Source organism: Hippoglossus stenolepis, chromosome 3 (assembly GCF_022539355.2).
Source record: "Hippoglossus stenolepis isolate QCI-W04-F060 chromosome 3, HSTE1.2, whole genome shotgun sequence".
Taxonomy (NCBI): Eukaryota; Metazoa; Chordata; class Actinopteri; order Pleuronectiformes; family Pleuronectidae; genus Hippoglossus; species Hippoglossus stenolepis.
Genome location: NC_061485.1, coordinates 14,362,046 through 14,386,659, shown reverse-complemented (window position 1 = coordinate 14,386,659; position 24,614 = coordinate 14,362,046). Strand labels below are relative to the sequence as shown.

The following is a 24,614-nucleotide window of genomic DNA, read 5'->3' as shown; positions in this document are numbered from 1 at the left end:
ATGGATTAGAGTTGTGTTATTATCATCAGATATTATCGGTAATTTAATTCTGTAAGTAATCATCTGTATGCGATTCTTTTATTAGTATTTTTTATTTTATTCTATTTCTTGAAGTTTTCTTGGTTGACGGGCTTTTTCATCCCCGGAACCTTACTTGAAGAAACCTCGGGGACGCTATTTATGGTCACGCTGGAAAAAAAAAAAAAGAAAAAGAAAGAATAATTGGAAATTAGCAACGTTTATCAGATCATTTGCATAAACACACGGTGGATATGAACTGACTGGTCGTTGTTCGAGGTAAAAAAAAAACCCGGGTCCGTTGAAGAGAAACAGCGCATCGTACACGGTGAGCTGCAGCCACACACCGGTGTTTGTGTTGAACGCGTCCGAGCTAGCCCTCATTTCGGCTAGCGTTAGCAAAGTGCTCGCTACACTTCCACAGTATTGGGGTTGTTATCTCGCTGCGAGCGTCGACTGAACCACCGCTTCGTGGGCGGAAAGCGGCTTTTTCCCCCCCTCACCGCCTCAGTTGCAACCAGCTCGCCCTGTTTTACTGCCACTGATGGACACAGGCGCGTACGTGGTTTTGGACGTTTGAAATTGCGTTTATTGTGTAAGTAGCTAGCATATTTGGTGCGCTGACTCAGCTTTGGAAAACAATAGTATTCATATGCATCCAGTCAGGAAGCCCGGTAACTGACGACTGCTGCTTGTGGTTCGTGCTCACTTACAATAACAACAACACAAGCCACTGGCTGCAGAGGGAGCTTTGTGCTGCTTGCTAGCTGCCTCCATCCTCGGCCATTGGGGGGGGGGAATTATTCCCAGGGGTCGTATTATTTGCAATTTTTAAAGCATCCACCTCTGGTCGATACTTACGTCCTTCATCCGTGCGCATATATGTCTGGTAATCAGTGGGGGATACACACTAATGTAAACAGTGTGAGTCTAATAATAATAACCTAATGTGGATGGAACCACCAAACGATCCAGTGAGTTAAAACACAACGTACAGTATGTCCTCAAACTCTTAAAACCAGCTTTAGGTTGGGGTTAGAAACACGAACTCGCATTAAAGTTACGATGAAACTTTCAACCAATGTAGAAATAGATCTCAATGCTGTTACTATGATATTTAGAAACTTTTTCTGCCTAGAAGGTTTGTTTTTCACCCCTGTCCATTTGTTTGTTTGTTAGATTTTACACAGAATGCAAAAACTGCTGGACAGATTACTACGAAACTTGGTGAAAGAATATGGGTCAGGGAAGAGCAAGTACCCCATTAGACTTTGGTGTGGATCCAGAAATGTCTTTTATCACCTTCTTTAACACTGCGAGAGTGGATTGAATTTAAGGGAACTGTTGGCCCTTGATGGAGATATATGCTCGAATGAGTACCATTCTTGCCTTGGTTATTGAAATGCTGTCCACATTTTATGAAGTGCCAAAAGAAAACCAGGCTCTCCATTGAGCAAACATCTCCTCTGACTACCTGTTTTTTAAAGGTTTACTTCAATGATTTGGATCAAAATAAACTGTATATTTGACATTCTTTGAGTGTAACAGCCCAAGAGATTTTCCAGGTCATTGATCAGTTTTCCCCTTTAAATTTAAAAAGTACGTGCAAAATCCAGCCATAGAACTTGATGTTTTAGTTTTGTTCCCCCTCACTTATCATTGATAGATTTGTGTTTATGTATTTAGTTTTTTTTGTATTAGGGGGTAGATTGTTTCTTATTGTATCACATTGTTATGCTATTAGTGCTTTTTCCTGTGTGAGACTGTGCTCGCCAACTAAAACATAACTTGAACTGGGTCTAACATGATAGACTAGTAGCTAAATAATTAGTCTGTTAATCATTTAGTGGATAGAAAATACATTTTTGACAACAGTCATGATAATTTAATAGTGAAACAGTATCATAAAAAATATCATTGTAGTTATAGCAAGTAGTTATACCACTGTAAATTAAAGATGTGATGTGTTTTGTCACGTTAGGGCTCCTGATGAAGGTGTGTAGGTAATACTTTAAGAGCCCTGCAAGACGCCATGTCTGAAGAGGCAAATTCGGAAAGTGACCTGGAGCCCAGCCTTAACAGTGAAGAGGAGTATTTGGATGATGATGAGGAGGAAGAAGAGGAAGACGTGGATGATGATGAGGATGACAATGATGGAGACGATGAAGATGACAGTGTTGGTGAGTGATAAATGAAATTCTTTTTTTGTGCCTTTTATCACTCTAATGAAAAGCTGAAAACAGAGGGAAGAAGTGTTGTCTAATTGATAATATGTTTGTAGAGTATGTATTAGCAGTTGGTGCTTGATAAGTTGTCTTTTAAGACTTCAAGTGAAATGCTGTCTCTTCTTTCTTAAGATCGGCCCACCAGTGCCCAGGATGGCAGGGACTCCGCCTCAGCTACCTCCGGAGAGCCTTCCTCTGAGCCTCCATCTCGGCCTGCATCGCACCCGTCCTCCGGGGCGCCCTCCAGATCTCCGTCAAGACCTCCCTCCGGCTCTCAGCCTCCAAACAGCCCCAAAAGCGCAAAGAGCAAATCACCTTCCAGCAAAACCAAGAAACAAAAAGCCTCTAAATTAACCAAATCCTCCAAGTCTTCAAAAGGCTCGAAAACCTCCAAGCCATTAAAACCTGTACACATGAGGAAAAATATCAGGTACATTGATCTTTCCCATTAGGTCAAATTAATAAGAAACTTCTATGCCTATCAAATATTACACTATACTGTAACATGACCTTTTTTCTCCTGTGCTTACAGAAAGCTGCTAAAAGAGGATCAGCTGGAGGCTGGGACCAAGGCTGCTCAACAGGAAGAGATGGAGAGGCTGAAACGTCTGGAGCAGCAGAGGAAGGACTTTCCCACACCAGCCCCAGTTGTCCCAGACTCTCAACTAGGTGACTGTCTTTTGCTCAGTGAACCCTGGATGTTTTTGCATCCAGTCATATTTCTGTTAGACAATCATTTCTGTATTAAATGTCCCCACTCCCCTCCCATCTTTCCAACAGTGGACACTGCTTCGATTTTAGGAGAAGTATCCCACCTGGTCCCGGCTCACCTGATCAAGCAGGACGTGATCTGTCTGGACAGCAGCGGTGATGAAGATGAAACAATGGAGCCCGACTTGCCTGCACTTGCCATCAGAGATGGTAAGAGAGGGGAATTTCCAAATCATTCAACATTTTGAGAATCAAGCAAGTTCTCACATAGTGTTTATTTCACCAATCATCACCCAGATATAATTGAGCTCAGCTCTGGGGATGAGGATGCCCTGCAGATAAGCAGCGAGTCGGCTGATGAGGACGCTGATGGCACCACCGGCTCAGAAGAGAGTAGTGGGGCGCATATCAACGATGCTCTGAACCTGCCTGACGCCCAGGGTCAAGTGCTGGTTAACATCAATCACCCTGCAGAGGAGAAAGACATTTATCTTGCTCCACAGCTGGCCAAGGCTGTCAAACCCCACCAGGTAAACACAGCATTCTCATTCTCTCTTGTACTCTCGAAATATAAACTCTGTTACAGACACCCAGAGTCAAGCTTGTTTTCTTACAAATACTCTCCTTTTCATCTCGTAGGTCGGGGGGATCCGGTTTCTCTATGATAACCTCATTGAGTCTTTGGAGCGTTATAAGACCAGCAGTGGATTTGGCTGCATCCTTGCTCACAGCATGGGGTTGGGCAAGACACTGCAGGTCATTTCCTTCATTGACATCCTACTGAGGAACACTGAGGCTCACACTGTGCTGACCATTGTCCCAGTGAGTACATGAAGTGTGAACTGTGTTAAAAAGAAAGCAATGTAGTCAATAGAGTATTCATTCATTTACCCTCAAGTATAAACTTTATTTAGTTTAAACTAACAACCAAAATGTTTGTTTCCTCCGCACAAGGTGAACACACTTCAGAACTGGCTGACAGAGTTTAACCTTTGGCTTCCACCTCAAGAAGCCCTCTCCCCTGACACTGACCCTACGCTTCTCGCTGGCCGCATATTCAAAGTTCACATTCTCAACGATGAGCACAAGTATGTAACATGCAACGTTGTGTGTTTGTGTGCAAAGTTTGGTCTTTGTTGTTAAACTGAGCTTCTAATCATTCTGACCGTGTGACCTGCAGAACAACACCGGCTAGGGCCAAGGTTGTGGAGGACTGGTCTAGAGATGGAGGCGTGTTGCTCATGGGTTATGAGATGTACCGTCTGCTGTCCATGAAGAAGAGTTTTGTTATGGGCAAGAAGAGGAAATCAAAGAAGCCCGTAGGACCAATCATCATTGACCTGGATGAAGAGGACAGACAGCAGGAACTCATGAAAGGTCATTTAAAAGTTTAAGAGAAGCAGTGAAGTTGTCTATGCACCATAAACATTTATATAAGGATATGAGATACAAGCAAACTTAAATTTATTCTGTGATATATATATATATTTACAGTCTCACTTCACACAGTCTTCACTCATTTCTTTGTCTTTTCAGGAATTGAACAGTCCATTGCGCGGCCTGGTCCAGATGTGGTGATCTGTGATGAGGGTCACCGCATTAAGAACTACCATGCCAGCACATCACAGGCGCTGAAGAACATCCGCTCCCGGCGTCGAGTAGTTCTGACAGGATACCCATTGCAGAACAACCTCATTGAGTACTGGTGCATGGTGGACTTCGTCAGACCTGACTTTTTAGGAACAAGGCAGGAGTTCAGCAATATGTTTGAGCGGCCTATTCTGAACGGGCAGTGCGTGGACAGCACACCTCAAGATGTCCGCCTCATGCGCTACCGCAGCCATGTGCTGCACAGCTTGCTGGAGGGTTTTGTGCAGAGGTGAGTTCTCTGTTGGAAGTTAGAACATAAGACTCCCATGGACAGTACTTAATTTTTGGTGATTTTCTGGTTTACAGACGGGGTCATGATGTGCTGCAGGACCAGCTTCCCTCCAAACAGGAGCATGTCATCTTAGTACGACTTTCTCCCGTTCAGAGGGCACTGTACACTGAGTTTATGAAACGCTTCAGAGAAGCAGGAAACAATGGCTGGCTCGGTCTTAACCCACTCAAAGCCTTCTGTGTGTGCTGCAAGGTGAGACTGCTTTTTTGTTTTTTATCTTAAAATCTTGTTGTCATTTTTGGGTTGCTAATTCCACACCTTTCTTCATTCCTCCAGATCTGGAATCACCCTGACGTCCTATACGAATCCCTGCAGAAGGAGACTCAGGCCAATGAGCAGGACCTAGACCTGGATGACATCACTTCGCGCTGCCCTGCACCCGGTGCTGGCCTCAAAGCCAAAGTAGCCGACTCAAGCAACAGCAAAGTTAACATCACCCTGCCACCACTCAACCATTCACAAGAAAAGGCCAATCAAGTCATTACATATGAATGGGTATGTCAGGACACCATTATAACTCCAGTAAACTAAATATCCACTTTTAATGCATACGATTTTTTACAACTAACTTTATTTAACTGCTGTTTTTCCATTTATTTGTTTCAGGCTAAGAACATAATGGCAAACTACCAAACAGGAGTTCTCCAAAACTCTGCCAAGATGGCTCTGCTCTTTCATTTGATTGATGAGAGTGTGAGAAAAGGAGATAAGATGTTGGTGTTTAGGTAAGATCTCTTTCCAGCGTACATCTCATTATACACAAATCCAACAATTAAGCAGCTTAGAGAGCAGGTAGAATGACCAGGCCGTTTGGCGGATGAATCAGACTTTTGGAGTTTTCAGAGCTTTTAATAGACTGTTTGAAAAAAAAAAAATTGTAATCCTCCTATAGCTTATTTTCCTTTTTATAAACAGGAATATTACACTTTACCACAATTATGGCGTTTAGTAAAACAATATTGATGGTTGTTTGCAGTCTGTGACTATTAAACACATCGGTTTATTGGATTTCACAATTATTTCTTTAATACTAAAACATACTTACTTACTTTTCTTACCCGTTCTTATCTGTGTCTGTTGTGTTGCCACTAGTCAAAGCTTGTCCACGCTGTCTGTCATTGAGGACTTCTTATCAAAGAGACCGGTGCCAACAGACGTCACCTCCTCAGCCACCCAAAACCAAAACTGGATTCGCAACCTCAATTACTACAGTGAGTCATCCAATCTGTTCTCGCCTCTGTGGGTTTCAACTCTGAAACCTCACAGCTCTGGTTGTCAGCACGTTGGCTCTGTGCTCTGGAAACGAGCATAATCAGGAGCAATGTAATTGCAATTCGACAAATATGATTTACTCTGCATATTATATATACTCCATTTAAATCGTTTTATATGAACTGGGTTCGTTCAGATTGTTTGCAATGTAGTCAGCTACTAAATTTAAATTAAAAGACTTTTTAATCCCTTACATAATACATTGGACTAAAAATTACCAATAATTTAATGTTATCTGGTAATCTAATAGACTTAAAAATCAAACATTTAAAATTGGGATTCCTATAAAAGTTATTTTATTCCTCTTGAAAACATCTTAAAACATTTTCTGTGCAAATTAAAAAAAGCATTTTGCATATTCAGCAAAAGTGAGCTGATATGCTCTGCATTGAAAATGGTTGCAACAACATTAAAAAGAAAACACAAGCTAAACCTATCCAACATTTTTATGCCTCCGCACCAGTGACTTCCAGTGGCCCGAGGCATTATGTTTTCAGGTTGCCTGTCCATCCGTCCCAATCCCGTGAACGCGATATCTCAAGAATGCCTTGAGGGAATTTCCTCTAATTTGATTCAAACATTCACTTGGACTCAAGGATGAACTGATTAGATTTTGGTGCTCAAAGGTCAAACGTCCTCGGCCCAAAAAGATGTATTTTCTCCTCATGACATTTTCAGTTGAAACGTTAGGAACACTGGCAAACTTGTCAATGTCACTTTTCTATCACTGACCAGTCAAAAGCAAGAAGGGAGTGAGACACTGTCAACAATGGCGGAGGAGAAATTGATCCCAGCTGTCACTGACTAGTTTATTCACAATCTAACATTGAAGGGATGTACAAGCGCTAGAGGACGGTTTCTGTTACCTAGCAACAACGAGCGTTTGAGAGACGCACTCTGAAAATGAAGTCCAGTGCACAATCTCTTATCTTTGCTATTCAGTGAAAAATATCACCCTGATTCACTCTATTTCATTTTGCTCTAATGTAAAGTGTATTCAAATGTTGTGTTGTGAAGAGCTGATGCATGTCTGTGTCTGCAGGACTGGATGGCAGTACGTCTGCCACAGAAAGAGAACGACTGATCAATCAGTTCAATGACCCAGAGAACATCGCAGCATGGCTCTTCCTCCTCTCCACCAGGTCTGTGTCTCTACTCTATTCTTTTATCGTTTCTCACACATCCTCCACACACTGGTGGGAAGTTTGTCTTTGGTTTTCTGTGTTCCTTCCAGAGCTGGCTGCTTGGGAGTAAATCTAATCGGGGCCAACCGCGTTGTTGTGTTCGATGCCTCCTGGAACCCTTGTCATGACGCCCAGGCAGTGTGTAGAGTGTACCGGTATGGTCAAAGGAAACCATGCCACATTTACCGCCTTGTTTGTGATTACACCCTGGAGAAGAAAATCTATGACAGACAGGTCTCCAAACAGGGCATGTCTGGTAAGAAAGTAAAATACTTAATTTTTTATCTTAAAACTCTGTAAAGTCCAGTAAGGCCTGAGTCACTCTAGATCCCTGTAAACTGTAAACCCTCACCCAGTCTCTTTTAACACATGTGTAACCTGATCTTATGTCGCTGATTACTAATACTTATATGAATGTATCTTGTCTGTGTGTGTAAATATAGACCGTGTAGTTGATGACCTGAACCCAGTGCTGAACTTTACTCGTAAGGAAGTGGAGTCATTGCTGCACTTTGTAGAGGAAGAGCATGGTGCCGATAAAAACCCTCTGGGATCCTCGGACGACTTTGAGGAAGTGATATACCAAGCCTGTCAGCGGTACCCACACTTCATCACCAAGGTACAGTTACCAGGACTCTGAAAGAAAGGACGTTAATGGCTCAGCAGGGATCAAACTGCATCTTGCTTGGAATAATTTTCACTTTTTCCACATATAGCAACCTTTCCATCACGAGTCTCTGCTGACGGACCGGAAGGAGTCGAAACTGACCAAAGCGGAGAAAAGAGCGGCCAAGAAGAGCTACGAGGATGAGAAACGAGCTTCTGTGCCGTACTCTCGCCCTTCGTATGCAACCTATTATCCAACCAGTGATCAGGTGCTCGCGAACATACCAGCATTTAACCAACGGGGCTGGTGAGTTTCAGACTCAATATTTTATCTTGCCCTCCTTTCATTTAGTCGTTAACTAACAGTTTAGCTCTGTTCTTTACCAACTCATATCCTCAACTACAATCTTGCTTTTAGAGTTTGCCTGATTAAAACATTAATTAAACATCTAAATCACCCTGGACTCAGCCTTGCATTATCAAAAGTCACAATCCCCTTAAAAATCTAGAAATTACTCTGCCTTGCTTACTGGCAAACACTGAAAACTAAATATACAATTCATTTGATTGTTTGATTGAGGTTCTAGCTGTACATATTTGTTGCTGCTGCTTGAGTATATGTGTGTGTGAGAGTTCATCTCATGAGTTCAGGGCTCATATTTCCAGGCGTCCCATGGCAAGGCCAGATGACAAGCCTGTAGCAAGTGTCAGGCCCATCCAGTCAACCCCAATACCCATGATGCCTCGCCAGGTCGGCATGGGCATGGCCGGCTCTAGCTCAGCCGGCAGCCTGCCTGTCAACTTCCTGCAGAAAGCTGGAGTCTACGTGCAGAGGATTGTAACCACAACCGGTAATGTGCAGTATTTTTTAAATCTTGTATCACTGAAAATACCAAATAAAACCCATTATGTTATAGTTTAATTCGCCTGAACCATTTCATCTTTCAACAGAAGCAAAGTGAATTTTGTCTTGTGAAATGTAATGACCAGACATTAACATCAGCCCTTTTGTTTGGATCTACAGATATAGTAATCCCAGGAGCCAACAGCACAACGGATGTTCAAGCTCGCATTAGTGCAGGAGAGAGCATCCATGTCATCAGAGGATCTAAAGGTATTTGCAGCAACACAACAATTTGTCTCTGCTTATGAATCATTTTAGTAAATGCTTCTCACACTTCATGTTTCCTCCAACACAGGCACCTACATCAGGACAAATGATGGAAGGATTTTTGCTATTCGTTCAGGAAAGATCAGTAGACCAGCGGTTGGAGGCTCTGCTGCTTCAAGAGGTACAAATTCATATATTAAAGCTTCCTCCTCCATAGTTTTGCCTTACAGCCATCGAAACAGCTCCTGTAACTTTGTAGGTGGAGTTTTTGTATCTCTGAACCTTTCATGACTGTATTTTTCTGTCCCCTCCACAGATACCCAAGGTTCCCTGATCCATTCAGTGAGTAACGGCTGTTCATCCCCTTTTGATCAGCAGCAGCGCTCCCCCAATGGGGAACAGTGTTCCTCCCCTCTGAGCGCTGAGATTCTCAGAGAACTCAGCCGCTACACTTCATCTACAGGCGACGAAGCCACCGGCATGGGGAACGAATTGCCGTCGCCCCCAGATGTGTCGGCCGTACCAGCAGGGGATGGTGACGATTCTCAAAACAGTCCGACTGGTGATCTCGGCAGGCAGCGCAGTGACAACCTCATGAGCTCGGCATTAGAGTTGCGTGGCACCAAACGCAAAAGTACTGAAAGCCCGGGAAGCACACAATTAGGAGGCAAACGCACCTCTTCTGCAGCTCGTTTCCCTGGACTGTCCATGGGCTCCAGTGGGCTCAGTTTTCCTCCCATGGGTTTGAACTCTTCCTCCCTTCTGGGTAACCTAGGGCACATGAGTCACCCACTTCTAATGGGTGGCAGCGGTGGATCATCATTCCTTCAGACACCAGGACAAACACTGGCCGACCTACAGACTATGTTCCCCTCTGCAGGCTCAGACCTCTTGAGACAGTCTGCCCCAGGGAATGGACACCTGCCCACCCCCTCCTCTTCCTCCCTGTCCACTGTTTACTCCTCTGCTTCCACCACCATCCCCATGTCATCGACACCCTCAGCAGCAACTTCTTCCTCCATGGCATCAGGTTCTCTGCCCCCATACTTGATGAACCCCAGCATGGCTGGCCTGCTTTCATCAGGCTTCCCCCTCGACTACAGTCAGTCGCTGCTGTCCGAGCAGAGGATGTTCCCCAACTCTCTTCTTTCTGGGTCAGGGGGGTACCCTGTGCCTAACTCCAGTTCTTCTACGTCCAGCTTCCTCTCTCATTACAATCCCACCTCCAGCCTGTTGGGGGCAGCTCTGACCCAACCGGACAGACACCAGATCACAGAGAATGGCGGCAGTAGTTCGGATGACGATGTTATAGAGGTGATGGGACAGTAGCGACCTGTGAAGTCACGGAGAGGCAGTTTCACACACAATCTTGTTAAGTACATACGGGATGGGAATAATTACATGTTTACATAACTAAATTAATTATTTCACAGTATCTACCCTAACTCATGAACTGGTTAATGATGGCCAGAGGTATTGTTATATTTTGAATGTTTGAGCAAATCAAAATGAAAGTGAGAAAAAAAAAAAAGTAAAAGTGAATGAAAATAATTATCAGTAGTGAAATTTGACAACGCATAAATCACCTTATTGTCAAGGAAATAAAATTCCCATTTCTATGGTCTCATTGAACTTCTCTCACACACACATGGACTTTTACCTGAGAGAGAATCAACGTGAACCTTCGTGACTTTACAAAGTCACAGTAACAAATCCTAATGCTGAATATCCCAGACTTCACCTGGAGCATCAGAGCAGTGGGAACAGACGTTCTGTCAATTGGGGACCAGCTGAAGCTTTGGGTGTCTTTCTAAGCACAGCCCCTCCTTCTACATTTGTAAGCAAGGCCTCGCTGTGCCGTTAGTTTTATTTCTTCTGAATTCAGATGGAATAACGTTATTTAACACTGTTGGATTTTCTCATCATATATTTTGCTGGGAAACAAGTACTTTCAGATTTGTCAGCCAAACTCACCTGCTGAACACTGATTTACTTATTTCAGTTTTTTAAGTAAAAGAAAAGTGGGAAAGCTGTAAAATAAATGGGTCACAGAGGCTAAAGACCATGGTGTTATTATCTGTGAAAATCCAGTTAATATATCAAGAGAAAATCCTTCAGAATTTACCTTTGACACAGAAACTATAGGCTTTCAGAGCATATTTTAGTCTTTAGCAATTTGATAGACATTGTGGCATCCCCTGTCGAAATGATGTTATGTGTGAAACAATAACTGAACATGTGGATACTTTGTAAATATCAGTCATTATCATTGTTTATATTGCAAGTCGATACTGTGCAGTGTGTAGATTTTGGTCATAGGGAGAAGGCTTATTATTACGACTATCATGATGATAAACACGCCTTCACACAAGTGCTGGGCAAACAAATTTATGTTCAACTTTGTAATTTTCTTCTTTTTTATTTTTACCAAAATGAATGTACCTTCATATCAGCCTTTGATAACACAGGGGCTGGGACATGGATTCAGACTGTGTTCTTTCATTTTTAGCCTTAAATAACACAAAGGGGTCTTTAGCATCACAGAGGAAGATCTACTGAGCATTTAGACAAGTCGGTGACAAACTCAAAACACAATTCTGTGGCAGATTCAGCATTATGACTAAAAGCACCAAGTGTGGAAGCCAAAAGGAGCACAAACCAACCCAGTGTGTCCTCGGTATAAGATGATTATCGCTGAGTCAACCTACATGCTACGTGTATTTTTCACAATGACTTTTACCACAGATCACTTTAACAAACTCTTGAGAACACGTTACCTAAACTGTAGAAACTGTTGCATTTGTACAGCCTGAGTGTATAAAACCTTAAATCAATGTATCCACCAACCATCGAATCCATCATAAATAAGATTTCATCACAACCACCAGTGACGTTGTAAGAACGGTGTTGGGTGGTGTGGCGGCCTTACCAAACTGACATTGCCATTGATTTGGTAGCGTTTCGCCTAAATGCAGTGCAGTGTACGTAGCGTCAGTAGTTTCGGTCAGTGTTGATCTGCGGTGCTTTAGGGAGTCTAAGTCTTTGCTGTTCTCTGTAGCCTTGTTTCTGTGTTGTGATGACACCTTGAGGTATTTAGATGTAGGAAGGTCCCTCTCCTCCGTTAATTAAATAGGTTAGATGCAGTGTGGAAGCCTTTAGAAAACACTGGATAACCTGAGACAACAGATTATTCCCTACGAAGGCTCATGTTTGTAGAGACGTTTTCTCGTGGGGCCCCTCTGCCTCCACAGTCTGAGTACTGTTCACCTTTAGTTTTACTTCGTACCGGCTCCTTCCCTTCCGTCATGGATGCTTCATTTCTTATCATCAGACGTCTCCACTTTTCTTCAACATGTCTTAGAAACTTGTGATTTGCTTTGTTTCAAATGTGAAGGTGGAGCTGGCACTTTGAAAAAAGGATCATTTCTGGTACATTATACTGACCTTTATTTTCAGTCTTCTCTATCTGTTGGAAACACTACACATATGGATCATAGAAATTATCAGTACGTAAAAGAAATCCCCTTCTTACCCCATTCTTGTCAATTGTGTGCATTTTTCATGTTTCAAGGGAACATTTCATTTTTTAAAAACTGTTTTTTATAACTTTAATTATCGGTGTTCGTTCACCTGACAGTTGTCTCCTGTATTTCGGTGTAAGTCTGAAGTTTATTTATTTATGTAAAATATACTGGGTTTGTTTTTGTTTTGCTATTACTTTTTTAAACATTTGTTCACTTTGACCCATTGACGGTTGATCCAGTAAGAATTTCGTACATGCAGCCTAGATCGAAAGCAGAAAAAGACTGTGTTATCAATGTTATTTTAACAATAAAACACATACTGCAGTGTGAATCATTGACATGTGCTTTTAATGTGGATATACCTTTGGTATGACATCATCAGACATGGCCAAGTCAGTAACCAGGAGGACGGATAATACGCAACACAAGATACAAAATTTCAACCTGAGATCAACAAATATTCAAGGACATTCAAGGCAGTATTTAATGAGGTCATGACTCAAAAAACACTGGGTTTTCTGACGACCTACAAAAAGTTTTGGTGATGTCTTATAATCTTGTGTCAAAACCAACCTCACACTGTTCAGTCTGAAGAGAACATTGAAACCATTTTTTATTTCACTAACTGACTTCTTTTGCTCAAACCTGTCACATTTGAAGCTTTTAAGTTTAAAAACGATATTGAGTCTACAGCAACGCTAGCAGCTCTGAGAATGTAGAGGAAACAATGCTTTGCAAAATGCTATTGCTAGAATACTGGTGTTTAGCAGGTAATGTTACGGGACATCATTTTGCAGGTATTTGGTCATAATCATACACTGTTTATAAAGATAGCCACCTAGTTACTGGCTGCAGTATAGTTCATAAATTCTGCCTCCATGTTAGTAAATGTGACATGGGACAAACTAAATTTTGTGGTTCAGCCTTCATATCCAGGATGTATTGGCTTCTTGTCTGGATAGTGGGAGGAAGTGGAGAAGCTTCCTCCATCTTTATATACAGTCCATGGTTATAGTTAAAGCTAGTATGGCTTAAAACATCAGAAGCTACAAACAAACCAAAGAAGCTCAACATGGGTGCGTAACTGTCAAATGAAAACTCCTCAGGTCATTGAGCCGTTCCTAAAAACCCAAAATACAGAGACGCGTAGACTCAGTGTCCTCTATTTCAGCCACAGGCAATGAAATGAATAAAAGAAAATGATTTCATTATCCACACATATTTCTTGTGAGAATAACGAGTCTGTAGCTGCAGAAATCATAGTAGTAGTACGAGACTGAAAGAAAGGAAGTCTCTGGTAAACATTGCACAGGTTTTAAGCGACAGTGTTGTTAAAGTCCGATAACGTCTCCTCTGTCAGGACTGCAGACGTTTCTTGGCCATGTACGCACTGGTGACTTGGTTCATTATCATGAGAGCGCTGACGGCCGGGCACAGTGCTGACAGGTACCAGGTGTATTCGTTGACAGAGGCGGTGAACCAGGCCGAGCAGAGGCCGAGCAGCAGACTCATGCTGCCGAGCAGGTACGTGATGAGCCCGGACGCCGCGTGATAGCGCTTGAGTTTGGCCAGGGACCAGCCTTTGGCCAGGGAATGGTAGATGAGAGGCAAAGCCACCAAAGACTGCAGCCCGACCACGCACACCGTGAGCAGGCCCAGCAGACCGTGCCATGAGGTGAAGTGGGGTTTACTGTTCAGGTGTTTGTTGTAAAAGATGGCTGCCACACCCAGGACCGCACAGGACACGCACAGGCACTGCAGGATCCAGTGAACACGACCTTTGATCTTGTGTGGGAAACCTTTGATGGGGGAGCCGTGGGGGGAGAAGATGAGTATGGCTTCTGTCATGAAGAAGGAGAACTGAAGGGGGGAAAAAAGAAAATATGTCAACTGATGATTACATTTGATCATCACTTAAAAATTACTTCATGTGAAATAACTGCCAAGAAGTTTTCTATTGATCAACCAATTTAGAGCTGCAACATGTGTTTGATTAATAAATCAGTTGATCGCATAAAATTGTGGACATCTTTCTGTTTCAAAATACAAATCTACATTTTTTTTTTACATTTTAATGCAACTAATATATTTTAATCATGTTTTTAACTGATTTTGCAAAAATTATTTACCAATTCTATAGTGCAATAATTATTTGCTCGTTCAATTTCATATATGTGATCCTGTTTACAGCTGTTTCCTCATGTTTATATAGTATCTTTACTTATGTCTTACTTTTAGTTATGTGTCTATTATTACTACCCCCTATAGTGCTGTAACACAGCATGTTTCCCCATATTGGGACAAAATAAATCTTATTTTCACGAGACTTTTTTAAAACTAATTTTCAAGCAAAAATAACAAAAAATATCTGTTTCCAGCGCCTAAAATGATATGAGTGTGTACCTTCAGTGTCATATGTGACAATAAGTTTTGGACAGTTATGTTGCAGCCCTGAACCAATCCATCCACAAAGTCTTTATATGCATTGATTTTTTTCACGTGATTACAGCTGAGTACATTCATTTTAGAAAGCTCCAACTTACAGCCAGTGTCATGAGGAAAGGATGCCAGGAAAACAAACCTGGAATAACATGAAGGAAGTCAAATTAAGTCAAATGCAGTCAAATGAACACAGGGACGAAACAAGATGAACGTGTGTGTGTGTGTGTGTGTGTGTGTGTGTGTGTGTGTGTGTGTGTGTGTGTGTGTGATTAGCATCACTTACTGGAGCCAGGTCGGGACATCAGAGCGATGAAGAGGCTGAAAACGATGCAGATGACGTGGGTCAACACAGCTGAAGCTCTCCTGGTAAACCCGTAGATCCGGAGCTCAGACTCGGTCTCTATGTTGTTTACAGCCATGTTTAGGTAAATACGTGTTTTATAAAGATATAAATATGGACGCTGCTAACCCGCGGTCACTGTGCTGTTACCCAACGTGAACTCTGCTACAGTCAAACGCGGAACTGATGCTGGATGTAAAGTGTGAACTCCTCCGGCCCGAGTCCGGCTTCATTCACACGCCGAAGCTTAAATTAGAAAATGATCTTTCATAACCAACCTGCTGTCACATAAGCGTGTCTTAAAGAATCAGGATTATATCTTCTCAAAAGTTCAGTCCCTCATGTGCTGTTTTGAATAGAAAAAGAAGCCACACTTCCGCTTTGATTTTTCAGTGTAAAGCGTTGTATCAATCTACCACCTCTCCAGAATACAACTATACCATATATAGGTTACTGTGAGGAAAATATGTACATTTCTTACACTGAATGGTCCATTTAAATTCAAATGAATGCTCTATGTAGAGTTTGTACATGCAGCACACATCCTTCTCACGCCTTTATTGTGAAACTGCGATTTCCGGAAGTCTTCTAGTTTGTTTTATTATTATCGTGGAATTTGACGAACCTTGTCCAGGCTGACGTGGAAAGTTTCTGGAGAAATGGTCAATATGGTTCAGTCATAACTGGAGCTGGAGCTGCACAGTTAGTGTAAATACACGTAACTCTCAAAGAAGAAAAACAACTTGTTTCAATTGTTGAATGTTTTATTATGAATAATAATAATTATAGTTCACAATCATATTCCCATGCAGGCAAACTGAGGATATTTATGTATGTATGTATGTATGTGAGTAGGTTAGTATGAATGTATGTATGTATGTGAGTGTGTGCGTGTGTGAGTGTGTGTGTGTGTGTGTGTGTGTGTGTGTGTGTGTGTGTGTGTGTGTGTGTGTGTGTGTGTGTGTATGTATGCATGTGTGTGTGTGTTTTTGTGCTGTGTTTGTGTGTGTGTGTGATTCTTAGGCTAACACCACTCATTTCATAACTGAATACTCACTGTCAGCTGTCAACTGGTTATTGTGCTCCAATTACTCTCTAACAATCTTGTGACTCTGCATGGTCACCACACATTGGCTACACAGAAAACAAACATGCTCATTCAGGACGTCTCTCTCTCTCTCTCTATCTTTTCCTCCCATCATTGCATCCACTGCCATTGTTAGATTCTTCATTCATTTCCTGTGTTCACGGGGACATATAATATAGTCCTAAAGTAGGAAAATACATATGTGCATTATTCCCAGACAATTTTTAAAAAGTGTTGACAAATGTCCTACAATGCATTGTTAAATAAAGCGGGGGGTCCTGAAGTAATGTGTATTTGTATCAAAATGCAATGGGTTCTTCCCAGGTCCAGGCCCCTTCTCATCACCAGGTTTGGTCGAATTTGGTTGAATAGTTTTTGCGTAATTGTGTTTTCAAACAAACCAACAAACACACAGGGCGACCACATAACCTCCCTGGCAAAGATCAGTTCAAGAATTCAGAAACCAGTGTGCAGTGGTGAAGGAAGTAGGGAAGTACTAAATAATAAAAGTAAGTATGTACTTTCTTTTAAATGAAGTTCGAACAATATATTTAAACTAGCCAAGACACTATTGAACACTAAGAACACTAATGCAACAGTCTGCTAGGTCATCATAGCCGAGGTTTGGTCTCCTCTGGATCCATTTCAGATTATTTCTTATTCACTAGTGATGCTGCTGCAGGAGGCGGGGTCTATTGTTACCTATCTGCTCTGATTGGATCATTGAAACAACCCTCCTCAAATTATTGATTACTTTTAAAACTAAACTAAAAAATCAATGTGAACATGTAACACACTGTATGTGGAGTAGAAAGTACAGATAAAGTGATAAATGTACTTAAGTAAAGTACAGATACATAAAAAATGTGCTTAACTACAACAACTAACTAAATGTACTTTGTTACATCCCACCACTGTGTGTATGCACATGCATGTGAGTATGTATGTGGTAACATGTCCGTGTGCATGTAGTGAGGTTTGTCCCTTGTGGCTCCTCATAGTGTCCTCCTGTCGGGACGGGTTAATGCGCACACGGGATTAGACGGTAATCCGCACTCATGCGCAAACACAAGTGCGTGAGGCTGGAGAGAGGTTCTGCTCTAATTCTGCGACTACCACAGATTTCCTCTGAGCTCATGATGGAGAAGTGAAAGAGGTAAGATCGTTTATTTAACGCTTCATTGTGTCATGTGTGTCGCTGTCAGATGAGACTGTTGCTCCGTTTCAGACCTCAGCGTGAAACCGGGCTGTCCCGGGACAGACTGCAAATGCTTCTTGCAACAAATGGCAGATGAAATACCAAGTTTGTTTTTTTACCATACGAGCATAGTTTCACATGTCATTAACAGAAGCAGCAGAATGATCCCGGTCACAGTGTATTCTTGTTGGCCTGTGGGAATAGTGCACCGTGTACTGCTGCTGCTGGTGGTGGAGGTGGTGGTGACCCACTTGGCAGAAACATCCCGGGTTGTTCACATTCTAGTCACAATATGCAGCTCCACAGTGAAACGAGTCACACTAACTTAAACATGCACCTGTCTGCGAACTTGTTAAACAGGCCAGCTCTGTTTTTATCTGCAGGAGGTGATAGCGTGTGATTCCCTGTCTGTGATTATTCTGTCACCAGCGGTGGGAACAAGATTTTACTTCACTCTGTAATAGCTAAATACTTTATTACAAAATCTAGGACACACTAACTTTCTCAAGTGGAGGTATCAGCAAAAAGGATTATTCAGTTGAATCAATGACACCTGTCATTGTCATGGCTACTTATATAAATTGGTGAACATTTAAAGAGCATTAAATGGCCTCTGGGTTAATTAGTTTAAAATTATTTTAAGTGGATAAGATAGTCACATGTTTATATTTATAACCTTTATCTGAAAAACGATTGCATAGCTATGAAATTGGCTATAATGGAGCCCAATCAGTACAGATTTTTGCAGGCCGATGCCGGTACCCATATTTAGGAGTCAAAAAATCTGATACGGAAATATTGGCCAATATATTTTTAAAAAAGAGTTGATTTCTTTTGAATAAATAACTATAAATAAAAAGAATAAACGGTATAGTATGTTGATATTTGAAATGTTACATTTTAGGTTTGTCCTGTGCTGAATTTAATGAAAGAAATGATATTGATCAGTTAGGTTTTGTTTCACTGTCAGGTGCAGAAAAACAGGATGTGTTGTCCCAGGGTTGCACAGGATTATACTCGACATCCTGTCCCATATTTGAACATAATCATATGAATCATGGCATCAGATAACAGAGGTTAATCTTTTTTTCCCAATGTTAAATCCTATAGCATAATGCAGCATCATTCATGTGTATTGCATGGTTTTTGTATGTTACACTAAGCCATGCATGTATTAAAAGTGTCATCTGTCTTGCAGATCCTAAGGATTTGACAGCTGATTGTTCTACACAACAAACTAAGCTGGAAGTGGATGGAACAAACTGACGTGGTGCTTGTGTACACTTCACCACTCACAGCATCCACCACGTCTTCAATACAGATGTACAAGTGCTCATATTGATGCTGTCTCCTCTCAGAGCCGTATGCCACTGACATGTCAGTGTCTGTATCGAGGACAGGATGTCTAAATGTGAGCTGATCGAGCTGCAGGACCTCAGTCTGAATGATCCTATCGAGCTGGCTGCTCCTGCGGCCCGCGCCACCCCATCGGGTCAGCCCTGCTCCTTCAGCGTTGTCCGACTGGTTGGAGACAGCGTCAGCATCGAGGCACCCGGGCGTCGGACAGGAGAGATGGGTCATGACTTCCAGATCTACAGTCACGCTCACCTCACCTGGTGTGACCTGTGTGGAGAATTCATCTGGGGGCTCTACAAGCAGGGTTTATGCTGCACCAGTGAGTAACTTCTGTACATGAATCTAATTTAATGTGTTGAAAGGATAAGAGATCCTTGAGATTTTATAGTTTAGGTGATATTATATATTAATCCTATTGTCAACAAATACCATGAAAAGACCAAAACAATAGACTGTAAAGTATTTTCTTTATAGTCCAAGTCTGATGTAGATCATTAATCTGTGCCGTACAGCTCCATCACCATCCAAAACTATTAAAAACACACCAGTGACACCATCACTGTGGCCTGCAATGACCTTCACTGGTAGATATATAACTTATTATTTAGTCAGACCAACAAACACTGTCCTGCTGCAGCAAATTATAACTTGCACACAAAATCTACAGCGGAATAGTCCCCAACATTTACAACATTTACCCAGAGAGTAACATTTGTGGCTGTAATTATATTGACCGATTTTTTATTTGTGTTCTTTTTAATAAATGTATGCTGCATATTGGATAAACATTTTTTAAAGACTTGTCTTAAATGGAGTTGGTGTTTTGAGCCACAATTGGTCTGAAAAAAGCCAGAGAAAGACTAACACATTGAAGGCGTTTGCCCCTTTTTTCCATGTCAAGAAGAAAAATATGGTATAAAACCAGCTTAATGGTTGGTGTTTACAAGCAAAACATGTTTTTGACTGTAGGCATTGACCTACAAAAACAGGCAACCAGCCACTAAATCTGCATGTCAGGCTGTTCCTGCCAATAGGATTAATAATAGACATTGTGAACCATTGCTTCCTTTCTAAAGAAAATCAGTATTAAACTTAATGATAAACTTCTCTGTAATTTAACCTTACTGTAAAAAATGGCTAAAAATCTTAACATTAAAGAGTGAATCAACTGTGTCACTCCATGTTCATCTATTCATAAAATCCTCCCTTTCCAGCTTCCAGTATCACCAGATGCAGGATGCTCATGTTGTGTTTTCCAAGTCATGAGAATCTTTATCAGGGTTTGTCCCGATCTGGTAGGAATGGTCTGGTACACATCATGTTTTAACTGGATGTTGGTTCGGACACTACCTGGGAATGTCTTTGTTTCTCCGTATCGTTTGACTTCAGGCGTTTCTGAGACATGTTGAGAGCCCAGTTCAACAAAAGATAAGAAGCGATGTAGCAATTAGAAAAAACTAGAATAGAGCACATACCTCCACCGAGGCCCAACTGTCAACATTTACTAAATCAAGCTGCACCAAAATCAAGCTGCACCAAACTGCACACAGGATCACAAGATCTCTGCATTATTATATTATAAAGTTAAAGAAAGCAAAAACTAAAATCCTGGCTTAGCCTCCCTGATCGAATCAACACCAAAAGTTGATGGGTTCTTCCTTGGCCTAAACCCTATCCACCTAAAAAAAACAATTCTGTATGTTTTGCATAATCCTACTAAAAGTCAGACAAACTGCAATGAAAATAGGCTCTAAATATCTAACATTAGCTATTTTTTATTTTGTATATACAAAACCATTGGTATATTGCTTATGTAACATAGATTATATATCTAGGTTAGTGTGATTTTGGGTGATTCTTTTCAGCACAAACACGAGTTGACGAGTCGCCAAAGCATAGCTGAGACCGTGCCCCCTTTAATGCTCTCTCTCTCTCTCTCTCTCTCTTCTCTCTCTCTCTCTCTCTCTCTCTCTCTCTCTCTCTCTCTCTCTCTCTCTCTCTCTCTCAGAATGCAGTTACACTTGTCACTACCGCTGTCGACCATTCATCCAGCTGGACTGCAGCATAGATGGAAGTTTGTTAACAGACCAGGGAGATTTGTCTGTCGATGCCATCGAGACAGACACTAATGTGGTGAGGAATGAAGCTGCAGTTACACACTTGTACAGAAAGCATTGTGGTCCTATAGGGATTGATTTAATCAATTTTCAAAGATAGAAAATGATTGAAATAAGAAACCAAGCCGAAATGATTGTTTTAGAATTTAAAACATGTTGTGTGGGTGGGCAGGTCAAAGCAGATGGAGTCAACCAGATTGCCCACTGCTGTCTGCTTTGTTTTATTGTGCCACATGTCCTCAAAGATACTGGATTTATTACCTCTTCTTTGTTGAGGCTTCTATACAGAAAGTAATTGAGGAGAGAGCTGAGGAGAGGGGACAACATAACAACTTACAAATAAGACAGATGTCCTTATTACAGAACCGCAAAATATTAGCACTACTGTGATCAACAAACCACCACTTACCAGATTTAAAGTCGTTTTTTTACTATGTATCAACCCAAACTGAGTGTGCTTTGGCTCGAGTTGTGATTATTTTGTCATCAATATTTAATATTTTTGTCTTATCATGCACGGATCAACCTCACAGCTGTCATTTTCATAAACTAACTACTTTGCTGCAGTATTTCACTGATTTTAAACACATCAAAAATCAGGGAGAATCTCAGTGTAAAAATTGAAAAGCCAGTCAGACAAAAGATCACACTTTTTTGTTTTTGTTTTACTGATATTATTTTAAAAAGCACAAAAACTGGATAAAATGTCCAGAAGCCTCTTTTCGTAAGTCTATTAGTAAATGTGTCTTTAGTTTGAAGGTCTAAATACTTACATTCCTGCTCAGCCCTCAGGGAAGCTACAGCTGATATGGACAATAATGAGCATTGGGCAAACCTTTCCTATCCTTAATGTATTATAAAGCATTTTTACACTCTTTTCACACACATGAACAATAACATGAGGAAAATATTTTTACCTCGGGGTCATTTTAGCAGATCTTAGTGGGAGTGGTCCGGCCCCTTTTAGATATCTTTGTGAAGTTTTATTGTCAGGGAGGAGCTGATGTGAAAGCTGGGGTTGTGGAGCTGTTAGTGGGACCAGTTTTCTCCAGACAGACAAAGGACAGCAGAGACATTTTGGATGCACAGATCTGGAGATAATTTAAGATAGTGTGGATGACAGAAATACTAAATCATCCAAAGTCCCGCTCATCTGAACCTTGGAGAAAATTGAACCTTGGAGAAAATGACCCGAGGAAATACTGCAGAGGACAGTGGCTCGGAGCCGGAGCTATATTTTACTGCATATACATCTTTCTTTCAAAAGGTCAGAGGGTCAATGGGGATGCGGTGGAAAAGCTGATTATTCCTGAGGCACAAAGCAGGTTTCACTTTCTGTTTTTAGTGATATTCATTCATGCATTGCTTCATTTGAGATGATAGAGTAAAAGCTTATTTATTTTACTGTTACTTCTGCTTCATCACTTTCTCTTCATCCTTAAAGCTCATGTGTGAAGTCAAGCTTTCTGCTGACGCCATGTGTTTTCTGCTCTTTACAATTCAGGATGAAAAGATCGATTTGGGTAAACAGGGTTTAAGTGTCGGGGAGATTCAGCAGAAGGTTAAGGAGTATAACGCTCAGATCAACAGTAACCTCTCCATGATGGTGGTGAGTGACACATTAACCTGTTTTCTGAACTTACAGTATATACTGAAACAATTTCACTCCCCATCTAATCCTGTCCATCTGTCCACCTCGCAGAATAAAGACGGGTTCTACACTGGTTTCATCAAGGTCCACTTTCAGTTGCTTCGGCCGATCTCCCTCCCTCCTCCTCAGAGCCCGATGTGCTCGACAGAAGATGGAGATCAGCAGGACAGGCGGATGAAAAGGCGGACATCCTTCTACCTCCCCAAAGATACTGCGAAACACCTGCACATAAGCTCCCAAACACGGGTACGGGAAGTGATCGAGGCGCTGCTCAACAAGTTCACTGTGGTGGACAACCCGGCCAAGTTTGCCCTGTTCGAACGCACTGAGAGACAAAGTCAAGGTAGTGTTCTTAATATTGTGTGTTTAAGTAAAACAGAACTGTGTTATCAAGTATTACATTTTCTTAATTTTTTCCCCATTCTACTTAGTGTACACGCGTAAACTTTCTGATGATGTTTGTCCACTCTACCTACGCTTGGTTGCCGGACCCAGTGAGAAAATCCTGTGTCTGGTTTTGAAAGAAAATGAGACTGGGGAAGTCAATGTAAGTTTCCATTTGGTCATATGATGAGACGTCAAAATATCCTGACAGTTACCGTGTGATTTTACTGTGAACTTGCCCTCCTCCACAGTGGGATGCGTTCAGCTTTCCTGAGTTGTGCAACTTTCTGCGGATCCTGAAACGAGAAGAAGAAGAGCATGTCCGGCAGATTGTGAAGCGTTACGCTCTCGCGAGAGAAAGGACGAAGCAGGCGATGGCGAGGATTACTACTCCCGCTTGAAAAGAGCCTTCTGCTACCATCATGGATCAGTATCGGGGATCAATACGAATATTTCAAGCAATGGAAAAGTGAGGGGAAGACCTCCGACAATGACATTGTGTAGAAAAAGGGTTGTTTAAGAAGAAGGGATGCTGCTGTTACATTTAGTGAGAACCACCTAAAGACACTGCCACTGATTGTGCGAGTTTAACCACTGTTGTTAACTGTTTTTGAGACTATTTTTTAAATTTTGGCACTTTAATAAACCTGTGAAATGGATCTGGATAAGTTAAAAGTTTCAATTCTAATTATCAAATAAACTGATGATAGTAAATGATAGGTCAACTAATGTTGTTGTTGCAGTGATTTTAAATTGTACATGGTCATTTATATTTTGGGCCCCAGGATGTTAGGGACACACACCCAGGTCTGATCAGTATCTGCCTTAGAAGAGGGTGTCTACAGAGGTACACAACTCATAATAAGTCCCTAACGTTTGCTGGTGGTCACTAACATCTGCTGATGATCCCTGATATCTGCTGTCAGTTAGTGTAAGACTTTGAAACATTCAAGGGATCTTTTCCTATTTTCTAAAAATGTAATAACAGTGTGCACTCTTCAGAGCCGGCTTTTCCACAAGGTATTTGGAACCTGGCTGCAGTAATTTACTTTCAGATGGCCCCAGATTAAGTGTGATCAGCCTCTGGTGTTAGATGTTAAGGTCTGGTTTTACAGTGTGTGTTCAGACTCATCCTAAAGGTGGTAAAGCTAAGCTGAAGCTGGATATGGATTTAGCTTCGTGCCAGCTGTTTCTATGTATGCGGAAGCACCTTATTGTCTCGAAAGTCATTGCATGTTGCGGAATTAGGAGTTTCATTATTTGCAACTAATGCTAAACCCAAACTATGAATAACAGCCCCAGGTAGATAACAGTATTTGCTGGCCACATGATTTTAATAATATGAATAATAACTCTATTTATATAGCACAATTCAAAACAGCTGTTACAAAGTTACAAAGAGGAAAAATAAAAACAAGAGTACTGTGAGTTTGGCTTTGTCTATTT

The 24,614-nt window shown here is 41.5% G+C and overlaps 3 protein-coding genes across 6 annotated transcripts; 2 read left to right on the top strand and 1 right to left on the bottom strand.

Moving 5' to 3' along the window:
- The first annotated feature begins 148 nt into the window (after positions 1-148).
- On the top strand, positions 149-12,924 carry rad54l2 (RAD54 like 2). 2 transcript variants are annotated; one of them, XM_035148755.2, is made up of 22 exons: positions 149-346; positions 2,000-2,198; positions 2,376-2,673; positions 2,776-2,912; positions 3,024-3,164; positions 3,252-3,484; positions 3,594-3,776; positions 3,909-4,042; positions 4,135-4,331; positions 4,491-4,833; positions 4,911-5,088; positions 5,173-5,391; positions 5,503-5,621; positions 5,989-6,107; positions 7,211-7,310; positions 7,403-7,608; positions 7,796-7,971; positions 8,069-8,265; positions 8,625-8,809; positions 8,983-9,072; positions 9,158-9,250; positions 9,386-12,924. In XM_035148755.2, the coding sequence occupies exons 2-22, from the start codon at positions 2,051-2,053 to the stop codon at positions 10,396-10,398; spliced, it is 4,509 nt and encodes a 1,502-aa protein (XP_035004646.1). In that variant the 5' UTR covers positions 149-346; positions 2,000-2,050; the 3' UTR covers positions 10,399-12,924. The 2 variants fall into 2 exon arrangements, with proteins under 2 accessions (XP_035004646.1, XP_035004652.1); XM_035148761.2 differs by lacking the exon at positions 149-346 and adding an exon at positions 363-613.
- LOC118102561 (transmembrane reductase CYB561D2) lies at positions 12,921-15,750 on the bottom strand. Its single transcript, XM_035148840.1, has 3 exons — positions 15,319-15,750; positions 15,137-15,174; positions 12,921-14,453 (listed from the first exon to the last, which is right to left on the bottom strand). Exons 1-3 carry the CDS (start codon positions 15,452-15,454, stop codon positions 13,950-13,952), a joined length of 678 nt encoding a protein of 225 aa, XP_035004731.1. The 5' UTR covers positions 15,455-15,750; the 3' UTR covers positions 12,921-13,949.
- On the top strand, positions 15,342-24,596 carry rassf1 (Ras association domain family member 1). 3 transcript variants are annotated; one of them, XM_035148821.2, is made up of 9 exons: positions 15,342-15,460; positions 17,464-17,618; positions 18,859-18,930; positions 19,019-19,335; positions 21,025-21,149; positions 22,638-22,742; positions 22,836-23,127; positions 23,216-23,331; positions 23,420-24,596. In XM_035148821.2, the coding sequence occupies exons 4-9, from the start codon at positions 19,062-19,064 to the stop codon at positions 23,567-23,569; spliced, it is 1,062 nt and encodes a 353-aa protein (XP_035004712.2). In that variant the 5' UTR covers positions 15,342-15,460; positions 17,464-17,618; positions 18,859-18,930; positions 19,019-19,061; the 3' UTR covers positions 23,570-24,596. The 3 variants fall into 3 exon arrangements, with proteins under 3 accessions (XP_035004712.2, XP_035004706.2, XP_035004721.1); XM_035148815.2 differs by having other exon boundaries at positions 15,343-15,460; positions 18,859-19,335; XM_035148830.2 differs by lacking the exons at positions 15,342-15,460; positions 17,464-17,618; positions 18,859-18,930; positions 19,019-19,335; positions 21,025-21,149 and adding an exon at positions 21,172-22,458.
- The last annotated feature ends 18 nt before the right edge of the window (positions 24,597-24,614 follow it).

What these genes read in the sequence shown, in the direction of transcription:
- rad54l2 (XM_035148755.2), top strand. Translation starts at nt 2,051, where the DNA reads ATGTCTGAAGAGGCAAATTCGGAAAGTGACCTGGAGCCCAGCCTTAAC. An exon ending in AAGTCATTACATATGAATGG is followed by an intron (nt 5,392 to 5,502) that starts GTATGTCAGGAC and finishes TATTTGTTTCAG; the next exon opens with GCTAAGAACATAATGGCAAA. An exon ending in GAGGATTGTAACCACAACCG is followed by an intron (nt 8,810 to 8,982) that starts GTAATGTGCAGT and finishes TTGGATCTACAG; the next exon opens with ATATAGTAATCCCAGGAGCC.
- LOC118102561 (XM_035148840.1), bottom strand. Translation starts at nt 15,454, where the DNA reads ATGGCTGTAAACAACATAGAGACCGAGTCTGAGCTCCGGATCTACGGG. An exon ending in GATGTCCCGACCTGGCTCCA is followed by an intron (nt 15,175 to 15,318) that starts GTAAGTGATGCT and finishes ATGTTATTCCAG; the next exon opens with GTTTGTTTTCCTGGCATCCT. An exon ending in CTTTCCTCATGACACTGGCT is followed by an intron (nt 14,454 to 15,136) that starts GTAAGTTGGAGC and finishes TCCCCCCTTCAG; the next exon opens with TTCTCCTTCTTCATGACAGA.
- rassf1 (XM_035148821.2), top strand. Translation starts at nt 19,062, where the DNA reads ATGTCTAAATGTGAGCTGATCGAGCTGCAGGACCTCAGTCTGAATGAT. An exon ending in GTAACCTCTCCATGATGGTG is followed by an intron (nt 22,743 to 22,835) that starts GTGAGTGACACA and finishes TCCACCTCGCAG; the next exon opens with AATAAAGACGGGTTCTACAC. An exon ending in CACTGAGAGACAAAGTCAAG is followed by an intron (nt 23,128 to 23,215) that starts GTAGTGTTCTTA and finishes CATTCTACTTAG; the next exon opens with TGTACACGCGTAAACTTTCT.